Below are 15,043 nucleotides of genomic sequence, written 5' to 3' on the forward strand. Positions count from 1 at the left end.
TTGATTGTCTTCCTCTGAGGTACCAAAAGCAAATACAGTGGAGCCTCGGTTTTCGAACGTCCCGGTTCTCGAACAAATCGGTATTCGAACAACAAATTCGAGATTTCTTTTGTTTCGGATGTCTGACGAAATTCGGTTGTCGAACCTCGCGAGATGAGCCGAGAGGACCCGCATATCAACTGACTCCGTTCGTTATTACGTTCTCGTTACTCTGAGAATTGCATCAACTCTAATCATGCCTCAAAAGGAAGCAAGTGGGAGCATTAAAGCCATCCTAAAACACAAAGACGCTCCTAAAGTCAAAGTCTGCAATGCGACACTGAGCGCCCGGCGCGCTGCGGTTGCGCGATCGGACCAAATTAAGCTCCCTGCGCACTGAGGTCCATTTAAATTTTGGAAAGTACATTAGGACTTTAAAAATATTTTAAACATTTTTGCGACCGTTCTGTCACAATAATGCGACCAGCGCGGTGCAGTTGCGCGGTCGGCGGCGCGCAACGGTTGCGCGTTCGCTGGAGCGCTGCAGATGCGCGATAGGACAAAATTAAGCTCCCTGCGCACTGATGTCCACTTAAAATTTGGAAAGTACAGCAGGACTTTAAAAATATTTTCTAAATTTCAGCGACGGCTCTGTCACAATAATGCGACCAGCGCGGTGCAGTTGCGCGGTCGGTGACGCGCTACGGTTGCGCGTTCGGCGGTGCGCTGCAGTTGCGCGATTGGACAAAAATGCGCAAATGAAAAAATGCTTAAAAAAGGCGCGGTTTTTTTTTTTTTTTGCTTGGAACGGATTAATTTTTTTCCCATTATTTGTAATGGGAAAATATCATTGGGAATTCGAACGATTCACTTCTCGAACAGCCGTCTGGAACGGATTGTGTTTGAAAGCCGAGGCTCCACTGTAAATGTAAATGTCGGCCGTGTTTTAGGAATGGCAGAATTCCATCCAGAAGAACGCGGGGCTGGCTTTCATTGAGCTTATCAACGAAGGAAGGTAAATGTGACTGATTTGCACAAAATGAAAGAAAAATGCCTAAAATGGCAAAGTTTTCGTCTACTTTTTTTCAACTACAATTTGAAACTGGCAAGTTCCAATCCAGCCTGTCAGCTTTTGCCGTGTGTGTGTGCGTACCTTGTCAGACTGCTGTGTCACGCCATGAAGGATCACATTGTGCGCGTGGCCAACGAGGCCGAGTTCATCTTGAACCGCCAGCGAGCAGAAGACGTTCACAAGCATGCTGAGTTTGAGGTACGTTTGCCTGGGGGGTTCTAAGGAATTCCAGAAAGGGACTTGGTGCCCCAAAAGAACATCCATTTCTTGAAAAATGTTTTTTGTCTAAAAGAAGGGAATGGATCTTGCAAGGAATGATACCGTGTGTGCCTTTGCTCGTTGAAATGCATTCTCCTTGAAATGTTTGGGCAGTCGAGCTGTGCCCAGTACGCGGCCGACCGTCGCGAGGAAGAGAAGATGTGCGACCACCTGATCGGTGCCGCCAAGCACAGAGACCACGTGACCGCCAACCAGCTCAAGCAGAAGATCCTCAACATCCTGACCAATAAGCACGGAGCCTGGGGCACCATGTCGCGAAGGTCGGTCGGCAGGGAAACCATCCGCTCGTGCTGGTTGCGCGCGTGCTGGTTGCGCTGGCCGTCGTTGGTTTCAGCGTGTGGTCTTCGAACGTCACAACGGGGGCCTGATTGTCTCCTCGCCGTCTCTTTCAGCCAATTGCACGACTTCTGGCGTCTGGACTACTGGGAGGACGATCTGCGCAGGAGGCGGAGATTCGTTAGAAACGCCTTTGGCTCCACACACGCCGACGTGATGCTCAAAAGTCTCGATGATTACGGTCTGTAATTTTTTTCCCTTTCATTCATAAACAGCACGGCCGTGCGCATTTCTGAGATTCCCCTCCTCACGTTCGGCGACGTCTTGTCCAAACAGGCTCGGTCGACGAGCACGACGGCGGCGTCAAGTCCAAGAAGAGCTTCCGCAGTCAGTCGGCAGTGGCGCAGAACCCGGAGGCTGACTTAATGCTGGAAGGTGACGACGACGCCGTCAGCCTCCTGCAGGAGAAAGAAATGGACAACCTGGCAGGTAAGTCGGCTGGCTCGCCATCGGCTAGCTCGTGCTCAGCTGGTTTGTGCTCGGCGCCCCCCTGGTGACTCAAGTGTCTTTTGTTTCTAGTGTCTTTCCGACCCCAACTTTTTACGTCCAGAGGCAAGTTGCGTGGATTTCGAGACTAACGGCAGAACAGATGATAATCATTAACGCAATCGCATTGAACTTGATCGCGCAAATTGGAAGCCTTTGATTTGATTTTTTTTCCCCCAGAATTATTATTTTCCACTCGGACGCTCAGGTGTCACACTCTGACATCTGTTCGTCAACGCCGTCTTTTCTGGCAGGCCCGGTGGTACTGAGCACGCCGGCCCAGCTGGTGGCGCCGGCGCTGGTGGCCCGCGGGACGCTGTCGGTCACCACCACGGAGATCTACTTTGAGGTGGACGAGGACGACCCTGCCTTCAAGAAGGCTGACGCCAAGGTGAGGCTGCGCAAACAGGCGTCACCCACCCGCTGACGGCAAATTGTTGTGGTGGGGCCCGTAGGTGCTGGCCTACTCGGAGGGTCTGCATGGCAAGTGGATGTTCAGCGAGATCCGAGCTGTATTTTCCAGACGCTACCTGCTGCACAACACAGGCCTGGAGGTCTTCATGGCCAACAGAAGTAAGAGGCCCGTCGGCTTTGGGTGCCCGCTCGGTGGGCTCGTGGAAAATATCAAGTGGTGATTTCCCTCTTTCCCGTCAGCCTCAGTGATGTTCAACTTTCCCGACCAGGCCACAGTCAAGCGGGTGGTCTACAGCCTGCCGCGGGTGGGCGTCGGCACCAGCTACGGTCTGCCCCAGGCCAGGTGGGTTTGGCATGTGTTGGGCCGGGCCGATTCAACGTTTCTGACCGTCGTGCGTGTGCTTTGCCCGCAGGCGGATCTCATTGGCCACACCGCGTCAGCTCTTCAAGTCGTCCAACATGACGCAGCGGTGGCAGCGCCGGGAGATCTCCAACTTTGAGTACCTCATGTTCCTCAACACCATTGCAGGTGAGCCTTGTCCAAAGGAACCTTTCAAAGAATGGGACCAACTGGTTTTTGGCCCTCAAAGCTGCGCTCACGTGACGTTGGCGTTCACAGGGAGGACGTACAACGACCTGAACCAGTACCCCATCTTCCCCTGGGTGCTGACTAACTACGACTGCGAGGAGCTGGACCTCACCTTGCCCGGCAACTTCAGAGATCTCTCCAAGGTTGAACAGTGTTCTTTGCCAAAAGACATGTTGGCCTGGCACGTCCTTTGTTGGCCTGGCACGTCCTTTGCCAGCCCAAAATAGCAAAGTTGACGCCAGTTTGACCTTTTGCGGATGGAGCGCGGTGGCTGAAGTGTCTGTCTGGGGTTTCCCGCAGCCCATCGGCGCTCTCAACCCCAAGCGAGCTGCCTTCTACGCTGAGCGCTACGAGACATGGGACGAGGAGGGTGCGCCACCCGACCACTACGCCGCCCTCTACTCTACGGCGCACTCCACCCTCACGTGGATGCTCCGAATCGTGAGTCGAGCGCCACTGGGTCAGAGGGCTGCTTGCTCCGGAATCCAGTCAGACACGTCCACGTGCACCTTTGTGTCCGCAGGAGCCCTTCACCACCTTCTTCCTCAACGCCAACCAGGGAAAGTTCGACCACGCCGAGCGGACCTTCTCGGGCGTTGGCCGCTCTTGGAGGAACTGCCAGCGGGACACGGCGGACGTGACGGCAAGCGGCCCGGCCCATTGAGGCATTCGCCTCCTCCACTCCCCTCTTTGACGGTGCTGTGCCGGTCCCACAGGAGCTGATCCCAGAGTTCTACTACCTGCCTGAGATGTTCGTCAACGGCAATGAGTACGAGCTGGGCGTACGCGACGACGGGCTGCCCGTCAGCGACGTGGAGCTGCCCGTCTGGGCCAAAAAGCCCGAAGACTTTGTGCGCATCAACCGCATGGTGAGCCCACCCGAGCCACCAGCATGAGCGTGGGTGCGGCGCTGAGCTCTAAAAGGCTTCCTCCCTTCCTGTCTAGGCGCTGGAGAGCGAGTTTGTGTCATGCCAGCTGCACCAGTGGATCGACCTGATCTTCGGATACAAGCAGCGGGGTCCCGAGGCCGTGCGGGCGCTCAACGTCTTCAACTTCCTGTCCTACGAGGGCGCCGTCAACCTGGACAACTTGGACGCGGCGCAGCGAGAGGTCAGCAGGCTTGGCCCTTAGGTCCGCATCCCGTCCAGGCTCTCCCCGCTGACACTTGCATGTCCCCGCAGGTGATGGAGGCGCAGATTCAGGCGTGCGGGCAGATCCCCTCGCAGCTCCTGATCGAGCCGCACCCGCCCCGGTCCTCCGCCATGCATCTGGTGAGAGCAACGTCCTTGCCATTGCTTTTGTCACGTTAAACAAAAATAGAGTCGCGCCTTTTGCCACTTAGCCCCCAGGCTACCTTCATGTAGACCCCTCCGCCCTGGACCCCCCCCCCCCCCCCCCCACTACCCCCACCCTGCACTGCCCTGCCCCTTACTGCCGGGACCCTGGTCTCCCACTAATTTTGCCTTTTTTCCCTGCCCCTCCTTCCCTCCCTGCTCATCCTCTTCCTACCCTGGCCTGGCTCTCTCTCTCTGTCTGTCTCATCAGTGTTTCCTTCCTCAGAGTCCTCTGATGTTTAAGGATCAGATGCAGCAGGACGTAATCATGGTGCTTAAGTTCCCGTCCAACTCTCCCGTCACGCACGTGGCTGCCAACACACTGCCTCACCTCAGCATCCCCGCCGCCGTCACCGTCACGTGCAGCCGCCTCTTTGCCGTCAACCGCTGGCACAACACCGTCGGTTAGTGCTCCCTCTCATTCTCCAATGTTTTTTTCCAGGGTTTTTTTTTTTTTTTTTTAGCCTTGGCCAAGATGCAGACAAGACAATTGTGGGCGATGGTGTCATTCCCGACAAGCCCTCCATGGGTGTTCTCGAATCAAAGAGATGGGATGGCACTTTTGATTCATTCGACATGAGGCTCTTAAGTTGGAACATATCTTGTCGGAAACGTCTGGAAACCTTCCAATCGTATCATCAGAAGGCAGATGTGTCGCGGAAGATGATCGAGGAGTGTTTTAAGTGTGTTATGCTGGACTCCCTCCAGGCCTACGAGGTGCGCCGGGATACTCCCTGGAGCAGGCTCACCACCTTCCCATCGAGATGGATCCCCTCATAGGTTGGCGTTTTTCTCGTGGTTGACCGAGGGCGGGAGGGCAAGGCAGCAAGTAAATTGCCCGCCCCAATGTGTCCAGCCAACAACTCGGGCACCAACAAGCGGCAGATCACGGACCTGGTGGACCAGAGCATCCAGATCAACACGCACTGCTTCGTGGTGACGGCCGACAACCGCTACATCCTGGCATGCGGCTTCTGGGACAAGAGCTTCCGGGTCTACTCCACCGAGACGGGTATGAGCCGCGCTTCTGCTTACGTTTGCCGAGCGCCTTTTCAAGCCTGAGTGCTCCCCGCCCCGCAGGGAAGCTAACGCAGATCGTCTTTGGTCACTGGGACGTGGTGACATGTCTGGCCCGCTCCGAGTCCTACATCGGGGGAGACTGCTACATTGTGTCCGGCTCTCGGGATGCCACGCTTCTGCTGTGGTACTGGAGCGGGCGGCACCACATCATCGGCGACAATCCCAATAACAGTGAGCGCCCGAGGCTGCTGACCGGAAGCCGAGGCCTTCTTTGCCAAAACGTTTTTGCCGCAGGTGACTACCCCGCCCCACGGGCCGTCCTGACAGGACACGACCACGAGGTGGCGTGCGTGTCCGTCTGTGCCGAGCTGGGATTGGTCATCAGCGGGGCCAGAGGTACCACGAGCGAGCTGCCTTGCCTCCCTCTTGGGGTTCCTGATCTGAATTCTCTCCACATCAGAGGGCCCCTGCTTGGTGCACACCATCACGGGCGACCTCTTGAGGGCCCTAGAAGGCCCCAAGCTGTGCCGTCAGCCGCGTCTGATCTCGGTGTCCAGCGAGGGCCACTGCGTTATCTACTACGAGCGAGGACGCTTCTGCAACTTTAGCATCAATGGCAAGCTTCTGGCTCAGATGGAGCTAAACGACTCCACGCGGGTGAGGCTCGGCCTTAATTGCAGACCAATAGCGTTCGGCATGCCTCGAACCCTGTGTCTGACCCCCGGCAGGCCGTCCTGCTGAGCAGCGATGGGCAGAACCTGGTGACGGGTGGCGACAACGGCGTGGTGGAGGTGTGGCAGGCCTGCGATTTCAAGCAGCTCTATATCTACCCAGGATGCGACGCTGGCATTCGAGCCATGGACCTGTCGCACGACCAGAGGTGACCTCGTAAGGCCGTTGCCGTGGAAACCCATCAGCAGGGAAACACAGGAGCCGCATTCAGGGCGGCCGCATTCGGAAGCCGGAAGCTGTCGCCTGCCGCCCGCCGCCTGACTTCTTGTCTTTGCCGCAGGACGCTGATCACTGGCATGGCGTCCGGCAGCATCGTGGCGTTTAACATCGACTTCAACCGCTGGCACTACGAGCATCAGAACCGCTACTGACGCTGCAGGAAAGCAACTCTCCAGGTACACGAGAAGACGACTTGAGGTTCTGCTTGCTTTGACGGGACTCACTCTCTCTCACACACGCACACATGCGCGCACACACACACACACATGTACGCACGCACACACGCACGCCTGAGCCCAAAGACGACACAGCCAACAGAGTGCGGATCGGTCGCCGGTGCTGGCGGGTCAGGTTCCGGGTTTGGTGGGTTCTGCTTTAACGCTTGAGTGAGCCAGACACTCTTTGCCGAGATGATCCGCCTTTGGGTTCCTTTGAGGATTTGTCCTCTTTCCTTTTGTGTCCTTTTGTCTCTTTTTCCTCGAATTGAACGAGAAGGGCGAACGAGGGTGATGACTTTTCTTTTGCTGCCTTTTTCTTTCTACATTTAGTGATCGTGGTGTCAAATATGTACAGAACAAGTCTTGCTTTTGCCGCCAGCCCCGCGTGCTCACATTATTGAAACAAAAGCAATTTTCTTTTCCTGTTTGCACTTTTTTTTTTATCCTTCCCGATTCGGCTTTCTTTCTGATTGCGAGGCAGCCATTCCTCGGGGGGCTTTAATTGTTCTGAGGACGGGCCAGGTTCTTTGGGTTCCTTCTTGTCCAGGGCCAGGATGAATTCTTTGTGCATCGATGTTTGTATTTAAACGCTCACATGTGAAGATTTTACAGCAATATGACAACGAGCGTGTGCACGACCGGCACGGCGGCCGCACACGCACGTAACTCCAGCCACACACGCACACATCCAAAAACCAACAAACAAAAAAAGTTAATTATTTTTGGATCTATGAAACCCTGAAGAACTATTGTAGTCATGTTTTATTGCAAAGATGTAAAATATGACGTGTGAGTTGGAAAAAAAATCTGTACGAAAAATAAATTATGCAAAGAATTTAAGGTCTCTGCCTTTTTCTTGACGTATGTCACACAATGTTGCGCTTCGTGTATTTCTGCGGTGGTTGCCCACAAAGGATTTTCTTTTGGTGCATAAAGGGTGTCTTTGGCCACAAGAAAGTAATGCAAGGCTCATCCATATCATCCTCTGTAATCCTGCTTTGTCCGCCGACACAAAGCAAAGGAGAGAAGAAATGTTTCCAAATGCTGATTTGCCGTCGAATGAACATTTTAAAGTTAAAGTCCCAATGATCGTCACACACACATCTGGGTGTGGTGAAATTTGTCCTCTGCATTTAACCCATCCCCGTGTGATTTTAATCCATCCCCTGGGGGAGAGGGGAGCAGTGAGCAGCAGCGGTGCCGCGCTCGGGAATCAGTTGGTGATCTAACCCCCCAATTCCAACCCTTAATGCTGAGTGCCAAGCAGGGAGGCAATGGGTCCCATTTTTATAGTCTTTGGTATGACCCGGCCGGGGTTTGAACCCACAACCTTCCAGTCTCAGGGCGGACACTCTACCACTAGGCCACTGAGCTGATTTGCACTTCATTCGCCCCAAGTTTTTGCTACAGCCCGGCTGCACATGTCTTTCTGCGCCCACACGCGAGTGCACGTGAGCCTCAGGCGCACAGCGAGGAGACGGTGGACCTCCGCGAGGACGGGATGCTGCCGATCTCCACGTTGGTGAAGGAGCCCCGAGGCTCGCCGCAGGATGAGGAGCCGGACGACGAGCCGGACGACGAGATGATGTTCTTCAGCCTGTGGAGGGCGATGACCAGCAGGGTTAGCAGGAACAGCAGGAGGCCCAGGAACAGCCACACGTACACGGACACGCCTCCAGCTCTACCCGGAGACGACATTGACGATCTGGGGACGAACGTGGGAGAGATGTGCCGAAGGGTTCCGTTTTCCACCACTGAGGTACCGCTTTCATCCATCCCGGACATTCCGGCAAAATACTGCAGATCCTCATAAGTGGAAAAAAAAAAAAGACAGCTGATATGTGGTGCATATAAAAAGTCTACACACCCCTGCTCCAATGACAGCACACCTCCATCAACGTGAGCTGCCATGTCGCATACCCATGTATCCACGCGGTAGGCCCTCGTCACTACTGCATCGCTTTTGATTTTATTTTTCTTGTGGTCACACATCCACACACACATGCACACCGTCATTGTGGGAATCGAACTCATGGTGCCTGCACACAAGACAGGTGAGTGTACTGTGTACCCACCATCAGCGACCCCAGGCATCGCGTTTGATCTTGTAAAGGGGTTTGCGCGCGTGTGTGTGCGCGTGCGTGTCTGTTTGCTTTCACGCCGGCTGGGCGCCGCTCATATGGGGATGCGTGTTCGTTCGTTTGCCCGTCGATGACGTCCGCTCTTCATTGTGAGCCGAGCGCTTGATAATTGCTCTTAATCGGGCTGCTTTTTGTCTCCAGGCAACCGGGCTCGCGGGTCGCCTTCTACTGAAAACGGGCTCGCCCCCTCGTACACATTCGGGCTCTCGCTTCGTTCGTTTCTAACAAGCCGCAGCGTACGTTTGTTTGACTCCGCTCATCCATCCGTCCACGAATGCATGATTTCGCCAGTTGAAGGCAGTGTCCTTCACCAATCGAGTCTCTCTCCTCAGAGGATCATCGTGTCATGGATGATCCATGACAATGGTTGATGTGTGACAAAATGACATATTTGGAGCGTGTGTGTGCGAGCGCGCTGCGTCTCTCTCTACATGTTGTGTTACTGCGCTCATCTCTCAGCCGGCCTGTCATTTGAGTTGAGTTTGAGTTTGAGTTTATTCACGCAATATCCAAGACATACAACATGAAACAACAAACAGTATTACGGATGCGTGAAAGGTCACCCCAAGCAAGCTATTTAAAGCTTTTAATAGGGGGCCTGGTTTCCCATAAGTATCAGATATTGGCCAGATATCCTTACATTTTGGACAACATACAGATATATAATAGACAATAACAATAAACACACAATAAGGTACAACACACAATAAACATACGACAAGTAATAGATAGTCTCAGTATTCTGGTTACACTGGATTTGATGTAAAGTACATTTGCAATTAATAAATTAACAACAGGACACAGGTGTTCATGCGATTAATAATCAGCACATTAAACATACATTGATAGGAGTTGATTTTTTAGATTTGCCTTGAAGATGGATATGGATTGCAACATTTTTAGTGTTTCATCAAGCTCATTCCAAATCTGTGGCCCTCTGCACACAATACTAAAGCTTGTAGATTTTAGTTTCCGTTTTTTCCCAATGATTAGATTGCTATTCCTGGTGGTGTGGGTGTGGCTGGGAGTACAGATTGGGATGAGTTGACAGAGTTTATGGTTTCGTTTATGGACAGTCTGATACATGACGCAAGCATTCTGGAAATAGTTATGCTCAACAAGCCTCAGAAGATTGTGTTGGTGGAAGATTGTTTTAGTGGGGGCGTTAAACTCAGACCATGTTAGGCACGTATGACCTTTTTCTGAAGTATCTCCAGCTTTTTTAGATGGGTTGGGAATGTGTTACACCATATAATATTGCAGTATTTTAAATGAGGTTCAAATAAGGATTTGTACAGAATAAGAAGTGCAGTGAGTGGGAGATAATGTCTCAATTTGAAGAACAAAGCACCATATTTAGACAGTTTGATTGTGAGATCATCAATATGTTTTTTGAAGTTCAAGAACTCGTCAATGTGGATCCCCAGAAATTTAGTAGAGCTGACTCTTTCAATGTTTTGTCCGTTGATTTTTATGCAAATTTGGTCAATGTCCTTTTTTTTATGGGAGCGGAATACAATGTGGTTTGTTTTATTGACATTTAGGGAGAGTTTGTTGCATTTAAACCATGTGTTTATTTTCGCTAACTCACTATTTATAATTTGTTCAAGTGTATTTGGATTTTTGTGGGAAAGAAACAAGTTTGTATCGTCAGCAAATAATACTTTATGTAGTATGGGTGTTAATGGTATTAACAATGTCATTTATGTATAAGATGAAGAGGAGCGGCCCTAAGATGGACCCTTGGGGAACTCCATAATTGATGGGTTTGTATGAAGATTTATGGTTGTTAATAGAAACATATTGGTGTCTTCCAAACAGATAGCTGCGGAACCAGTCTAACGCCAGGCCTCTAATACCATAGTGTTGTAATTCATTTACAAGAATGTCAATCATGATGGTGTCAAAAGCTTTAGACAAGTCCAGAAAAATCCCAATACCATATTCGCCTTTATCGATTGCCTCGTAGATTTTATCAGTCAAGTCAAGTACTGCCATATATGTAGTGTTTTCCTTTCTGAATCCATACTGGGATGGGGCAATGATGTTTAGTTTGTTTAGATAGCTGTTAAGTTTATTGTAAACTACTCTTTCCAAAACCTTGGAAAGAGTAGGCAAGATTGATATTGGTCTGTAGTTGCTAAGATCGTTTTTGTCTCCTGATTTAAAGACCGGTGTGATACGTGCTATTTTTGCTATTTGTGGCACTACTCCAGAGAGTAGAGACAGATTGATGCAATGTGTAAGAGGTGCAGTTATTATATTGGAGATGCTTTTCAGAATTTTACTTGAGATACCATCTGTTCCAGCTGAGTTTGAATTCTTCATATTCATGATTATTTTATACACTTCATCGCAGTTAGTTGGATTCAGGAAGAAAGAGCCCAGGTAATTACCTGATAGGTAGTCTTTAAACGAGGCATCCTGAGGCTGACTGATTTTACTGGATATGTTGCTACCAATAGAGACAAAGTAGTTATTGAATTCGTCGGCAAGACTATTATTTCTGATGATGTTGCTTGTATTATGATCATGGTCAGGGAATACAGGAGTTTTTTGGCTTCTGTTCAAGACCCTGTTCAGTACTCTCCAAGATTTCTTGGAATCACCCTGTGATTCGTTTATCAAGTCGGCAAAATGATTACTCTTCCGCTTTCTGATAATATGTGTAAGTTTATTTCTATAATTAATATATGCATTTTTATTGTTATGGTTAGGTTCCTTTATGTATCTCTTATATAATTTATTTTTATGCTTAATAGACTTTAATATGCCCTTAGTGTTCCATGGATTTTGAGTAGTTGTATTACATATGATTACTTTCTCAGGAATGGTCCTTTGAATAGAGTCGGATATTTCTTTGGTTAGAGTTTCAAATGCAGCATCAACATCACTACAATCATATATTCCATACCATGTCTTGGTCTGCAGGTCCTCACCTAGACGTCGTATGGTTTCTTCATTGAGTATTTTTAATTTTATTGAATGACGAGTAGGTGGGGGCCTAGCAGGGAGGTCAATGAATAATACAATAGGGAAATGATCAGAAATCTCAGAGAGTACAGTTCCAGAAGTAAGTGTGGCGTTTGTAAGATTTGTGATGAAATTATCAATAATTGACTTAGTTGAGTGAGTGACTCTGGTATAAGCATTTATTGTGGGAAAGAAGGATGAAGAGTGTAATGTGTTTATAAAGTCATTTTTGGCTGTATCATCCTTGGAAAGATCAACATTGAAGTCGCCAAGGAGGACACAGCTTTTGTTGTTATCATTTATAGAAAATAATACTTCCTCCAGTTTGGTCCTAAAGATTTCAAAGTCAGCGTCTGGGAGACGATAGATTATACCAATAATGAGTTTTCTCCTGCTTTTTCCGCTTATTTCAACAAAAAGGGAGTCACTGTGGTTGTCTGCTATGACAATGTCATCACAAATCCTCACGTTGTATGTGGAGGAAATATATAGGCACACGCCACCGCCAGGTCTGCCACATCTGTTCTTAGTCAACAACTTATAGCCATTAAGATTTAAGATGTCAGTGTATGACCTGTCGTTCAGCCAAGTTTCACTGCAGCCAATTACGTCAAAGCTGCAGCCTGTGTTTGTAAGTAGAGTAACTAGATCATCATGATGTTTATTCAAGCTCCTGATATTTAAATGCAAAAAAGAGCAGTTATTTATATTTGTTAACTGTTTTAATTGTTCGGGAATATACTGATTACAACTTATATTTCGATGATGGTCAATGGAATTTATCACCTCGTCTCCTTCACTGTCCATTTCATTAAGTGCCATGCACAGGGTAACGAGTGAGATTTACTGAGATCCAGCAACAAAGACACACACTTAAGACCATGGACATATACATACACTCACCCATACCAAAGCTGGCCTGACAGACGTACACACATACACCCACACACTCAAACACACAAGAACACTCTGTAGACATTACCCGCTGTATTGTCACAGAGCAGACGAACAGACAATTGCCTCGTCCTACCCAGTCAAAGTCAAAGTCAAAGTCAAAGTCAGCTTTATTGTCAATCCCTTCATATGTCAAGACACACAAAGAAACCGAAATTCCGTTTCCACCATCCCACGGTGACGAGACATACAAGTAGGCGACACAAAACAAAAACAAGAATGCCCAAACCATAAATAACAAATAATAAATAAAATAAAATAAAATGAGCGATGAATAAATAACAGACCCATTAAATATGAGGGGCAAAACCGAGCCAGTGTGCATACAGCAAGAACAGGACGCTACGCTGAAAGGGGGAGCGAGTTCAGGATCCTAACAGTCAGTAGTATTCAGGCCAGTTCCCAAGCCAAAATGAGAAAATAAATGTACGAGAGAGGAGAAGAGAAAAAGAGGGGGGCGAGTGGTGAGATGGGGGGAGAAAGAGAGAAATAAGCCATTCACCGTCTCCAGGTTCAGTGGTTGTCATGACGACAGGGACGCTGTTTTTGATGACGTCATCACCCCGCGCCTGTGTTTACAGTTGTGGGGAGGCGGCATGTTGCAAGTTAGTAGACAGTTCTTCTTGGAGTTGAGAATTAATGTCTCCATCTCCTCCACTCAGCCAATAAGTTGTTCGGGGGTTCCTGTACAGTTTGCCGTCGATGTAAAGTTTGTCAATGAACAGTCGAGCGGTCTTTTTGGCTTTCCTTGCCTCGGCCATGATCGGGTGAAGCAGCCTCCGTCTATTCATGATCTCCGGAGGGAACTGATCGCTGATGGAGTAGTTAGAGCCTTTTAGCTCTCTGCCCCTCGACATGACGGCAGACTTCATCTTTGAGTCAGCGACTTTAGCCACAATGGGACGGGGCCTCCTCTGTTGGTCGGCCCTGATCCTCCCGAGGCGATGTACTGTGGAGAAGCGAACAGCTCCGACGTCCTCAGGCTTCATTTTCAATTCGTTGACAAGAAATGTTTTGACAAGTTCTTCTGATCTCCGGTGAGTTTCATCTTTTGTTTCTGTAAGTCCGTGTATAATGATGTTATCCCTCATACTTCGGCACTGCAGATCAAGAATGGAGTTCGCCATGTTGACTTTGTCTCTTTGTAGTTCGGCTGTCAAATGTTTGAGGTGGTTTACTTCAGTCCGAAGTGACGCATTGTTAGCCTTTAGCACCTCGATGAGTGAGTTGTTAAACTCCACAGAGTGCTTCAGTTCTTTTACATCAGTAGTCAGTTGCTCGAGTAGATCAAGCTTCTTGAGTTGTAGTTTTATAGATGTTATAGACTCACTGATGTCAGAGATTTCCTTTTCGCTTGAGTTCGACTTGGCTCGGGTATTCATGGCCTCGGGTTTGTTGTTAGGCGTATTACAATAAAATGCGTCGATGTAGGCTTCCAAGTCCTCTAACGACTCATCAACAGGCGAATCCAGTTTGATTTAAATTCTGATCATTGGTCAAATTAGATGCGATGGCATAATTGGGAGGTTTCCTGGCATACCGTACAGCTCAGCACCTCATGTGGTCAGCCATCTTCCTTCCTCGAGTTGTCGAGTATTCATTTGTGTCTCCACACGCCGAGCGCAACTGCGACTGCACGCCCTCCCTCAATCATGTCTCAGCATTTGAGCGGGGCTGGGCAGCGAGTGTTGAGTGCCGCCCGGCTCTCGGCGTGTAGTTCATCGCGCGCAGTCTACGCTATTCGATTGGCTCAACTCAGCATTTGATCGTTCGCATGCAGTCATCTGTCAGCGTGCCGCGCACGCGCTTCCTTTGAGTAAGAGTGGAGTCAACACAGGAAAAGGCGCTGAACAATATGAATGAAAAGAAGCTACAGCAAGTCATTAAGCAAACCTGATTAGAGATTAGATGTTGCGCGGACCTCACTGCAGCTCCACCTCGCCTATTCCTCTGCCCGGACGCTGTGATCGGCGCGCTTCTCTGCCTCCCCTCGCTCTCTTGCCCACTGTGTGTGACTGCATGTGAGCAAGTGAAGGCTGAAGGACAGCTATAAATTTTCTGGGGCCGCTTCTCCCAATTTGCGGTTAATCTGAAAACGCCAGTGATGCGGTGTTGGTGGACCAGGAGAGATCCTCACTGATGTGCACCCCCAGGAACCTGGTGCTGCTCACTCTCTCCACCGCAGCACCGTCGATGGTCAGCGGCAGGTGTTGGGTGTGACCCTTCCGGAAGTCAACAACAATCTCCTTGGTCTTGCTGACGTTCAGCAGGAGGTTGTTGTCCCTGCACCACGTGGT

At 49.7% G+C, this 15,043-nt stretch overlaps 2 protein-coding genes across 15 annotated transcripts in view; one reads left to right on the forward strand and one right to left on the reverse strand.

Moving 5' to 3' along the window:
• Window positions 1-7,518, forward strand: part of nbeaa (neurobeachin a) — a 34,141-nt gene extending 26,623 nt beyond the window's left edge. For 10 of the 14 annotated variants that reach the window (XM_037270105.1, XM_037270111.1, XM_037270108.1 and 7 more), the window contains 23 exons: window positions 930-994; window positions 1,141-1,249; window positions 1,424-1,590; window positions 1,723-1,847; window positions 1,943-2,095; window positions 2,407-2,543; window positions 2,608-2,725; window positions 2,807-2,909; window positions 2,980-3,095; window positions 3,186-3,298; window positions 3,456-3,596; window positions 3,679-3,798; window positions 3,872-4,024; window positions 4,101-4,265; window positions 4,337-4,426; window positions 4,701-4,893; window positions 5,198-5,269; window positions 5,346-5,501; window positions 5,570-5,740; window positions 5,804-5,905; window positions 5,970-6,166; window positions 6,238-6,389; window positions 6,522-7,518. In XM_037270105.1, coding sequence (XP_037126000.1) covers window positions 930-994; window positions 1,141-1,249; window positions 1,424-1,590; window positions 1,723-1,847; window positions 1,943-2,095; window positions 2,407-2,543; window positions 2,608-2,725; window positions 2,807-2,909; window positions 2,980-3,095; window positions 3,186-3,298; window positions 3,456-3,596; window positions 3,679-3,798; window positions 3,872-4,024; window positions 4,101-4,265; window positions 4,337-4,426; window positions 4,701-4,893; window positions 5,198-5,269; window positions 5,346-5,501; window positions 5,570-5,740; window positions 5,804-5,905; window positions 5,970-6,166; window positions 6,238-6,389; window positions 6,522-6,612 — 3,009 coding nt within the window. In that variant the 3' untranslated portion in view covers window positions 6,613-7,518. The remainder of the gene's footprint in view (window positions 1-929; window positions 995-1,140; window positions 1,250-1,423; window positions 1,591-1,722; window positions 1,848-1,942; window positions 2,096-2,406; window positions 2,544-2,607; window positions 2,726-2,806; window positions 2,910-2,979; window positions 3,096-3,185; window positions 3,299-3,455; window positions 3,597-3,678; window positions 3,799-3,871; window positions 4,025-4,100; window positions 4,266-4,336; window positions 4,427-4,700; window positions 4,894-5,197; window positions 5,270-5,345; window positions 5,502-5,569; window positions 5,741-5,803; window positions 5,906-5,969; window positions 6,167-6,237; window positions 6,390-6,521) is intronic. The other 4 variants (XM_037270107.1, XM_037270113.1, XM_037270118.1 and 1 more) reach the window with 1 other exon arrangement.
• Window positions 7,519-8,062: 544 nt separating this feature from the next.
• Window positions 8,063-14,735, reverse strand: LOC119133968 (serine-rich and transmembrane domain-containing protein 1). Its single transcript, XM_037270346.1, has 2 exons — window positions 14,640-14,735; window positions 8,063-8,484 (listed from the first exon to the last, which is right to left on the reverse strand). Exon 2 carries the CDS (start codon window positions 8,461-8,463, stop codon window positions 8,137-8,139), a length of 327 nt encoding a protein of 108 aa, XP_037126241.1. The 5' UTR covers window positions 8,464-8,484; window positions 14,640-14,735; the 3' UTR covers window positions 8,063-8,136.
• Between the last annotated feature and the right edge of the window lie 308 nt (window positions 14,736-15,043).

The sequence above is a fragment of the Syngnathus acus genome, chromosome 14 (genome assembly GCF_901709675.1).
Source record: "Syngnathus acus chromosome 14, fSynAcu1.2, whole genome shotgun sequence".
Taxonomy (NCBI): Eukaryota; Metazoa; Chordata; class Actinopteri; order Syngnathiformes; family Syngnathidae; genus Syngnathus; species Syngnathus acus.

Coding starts and splice junctions, on each gene's coding strand:
- LOC119133968 (XM_037270346.1), bottom strand. CDS start 8,463: ATGTCCGGGATGGATGAAAGCGGTACCTCAGTGGTGGAAAACGGAACC.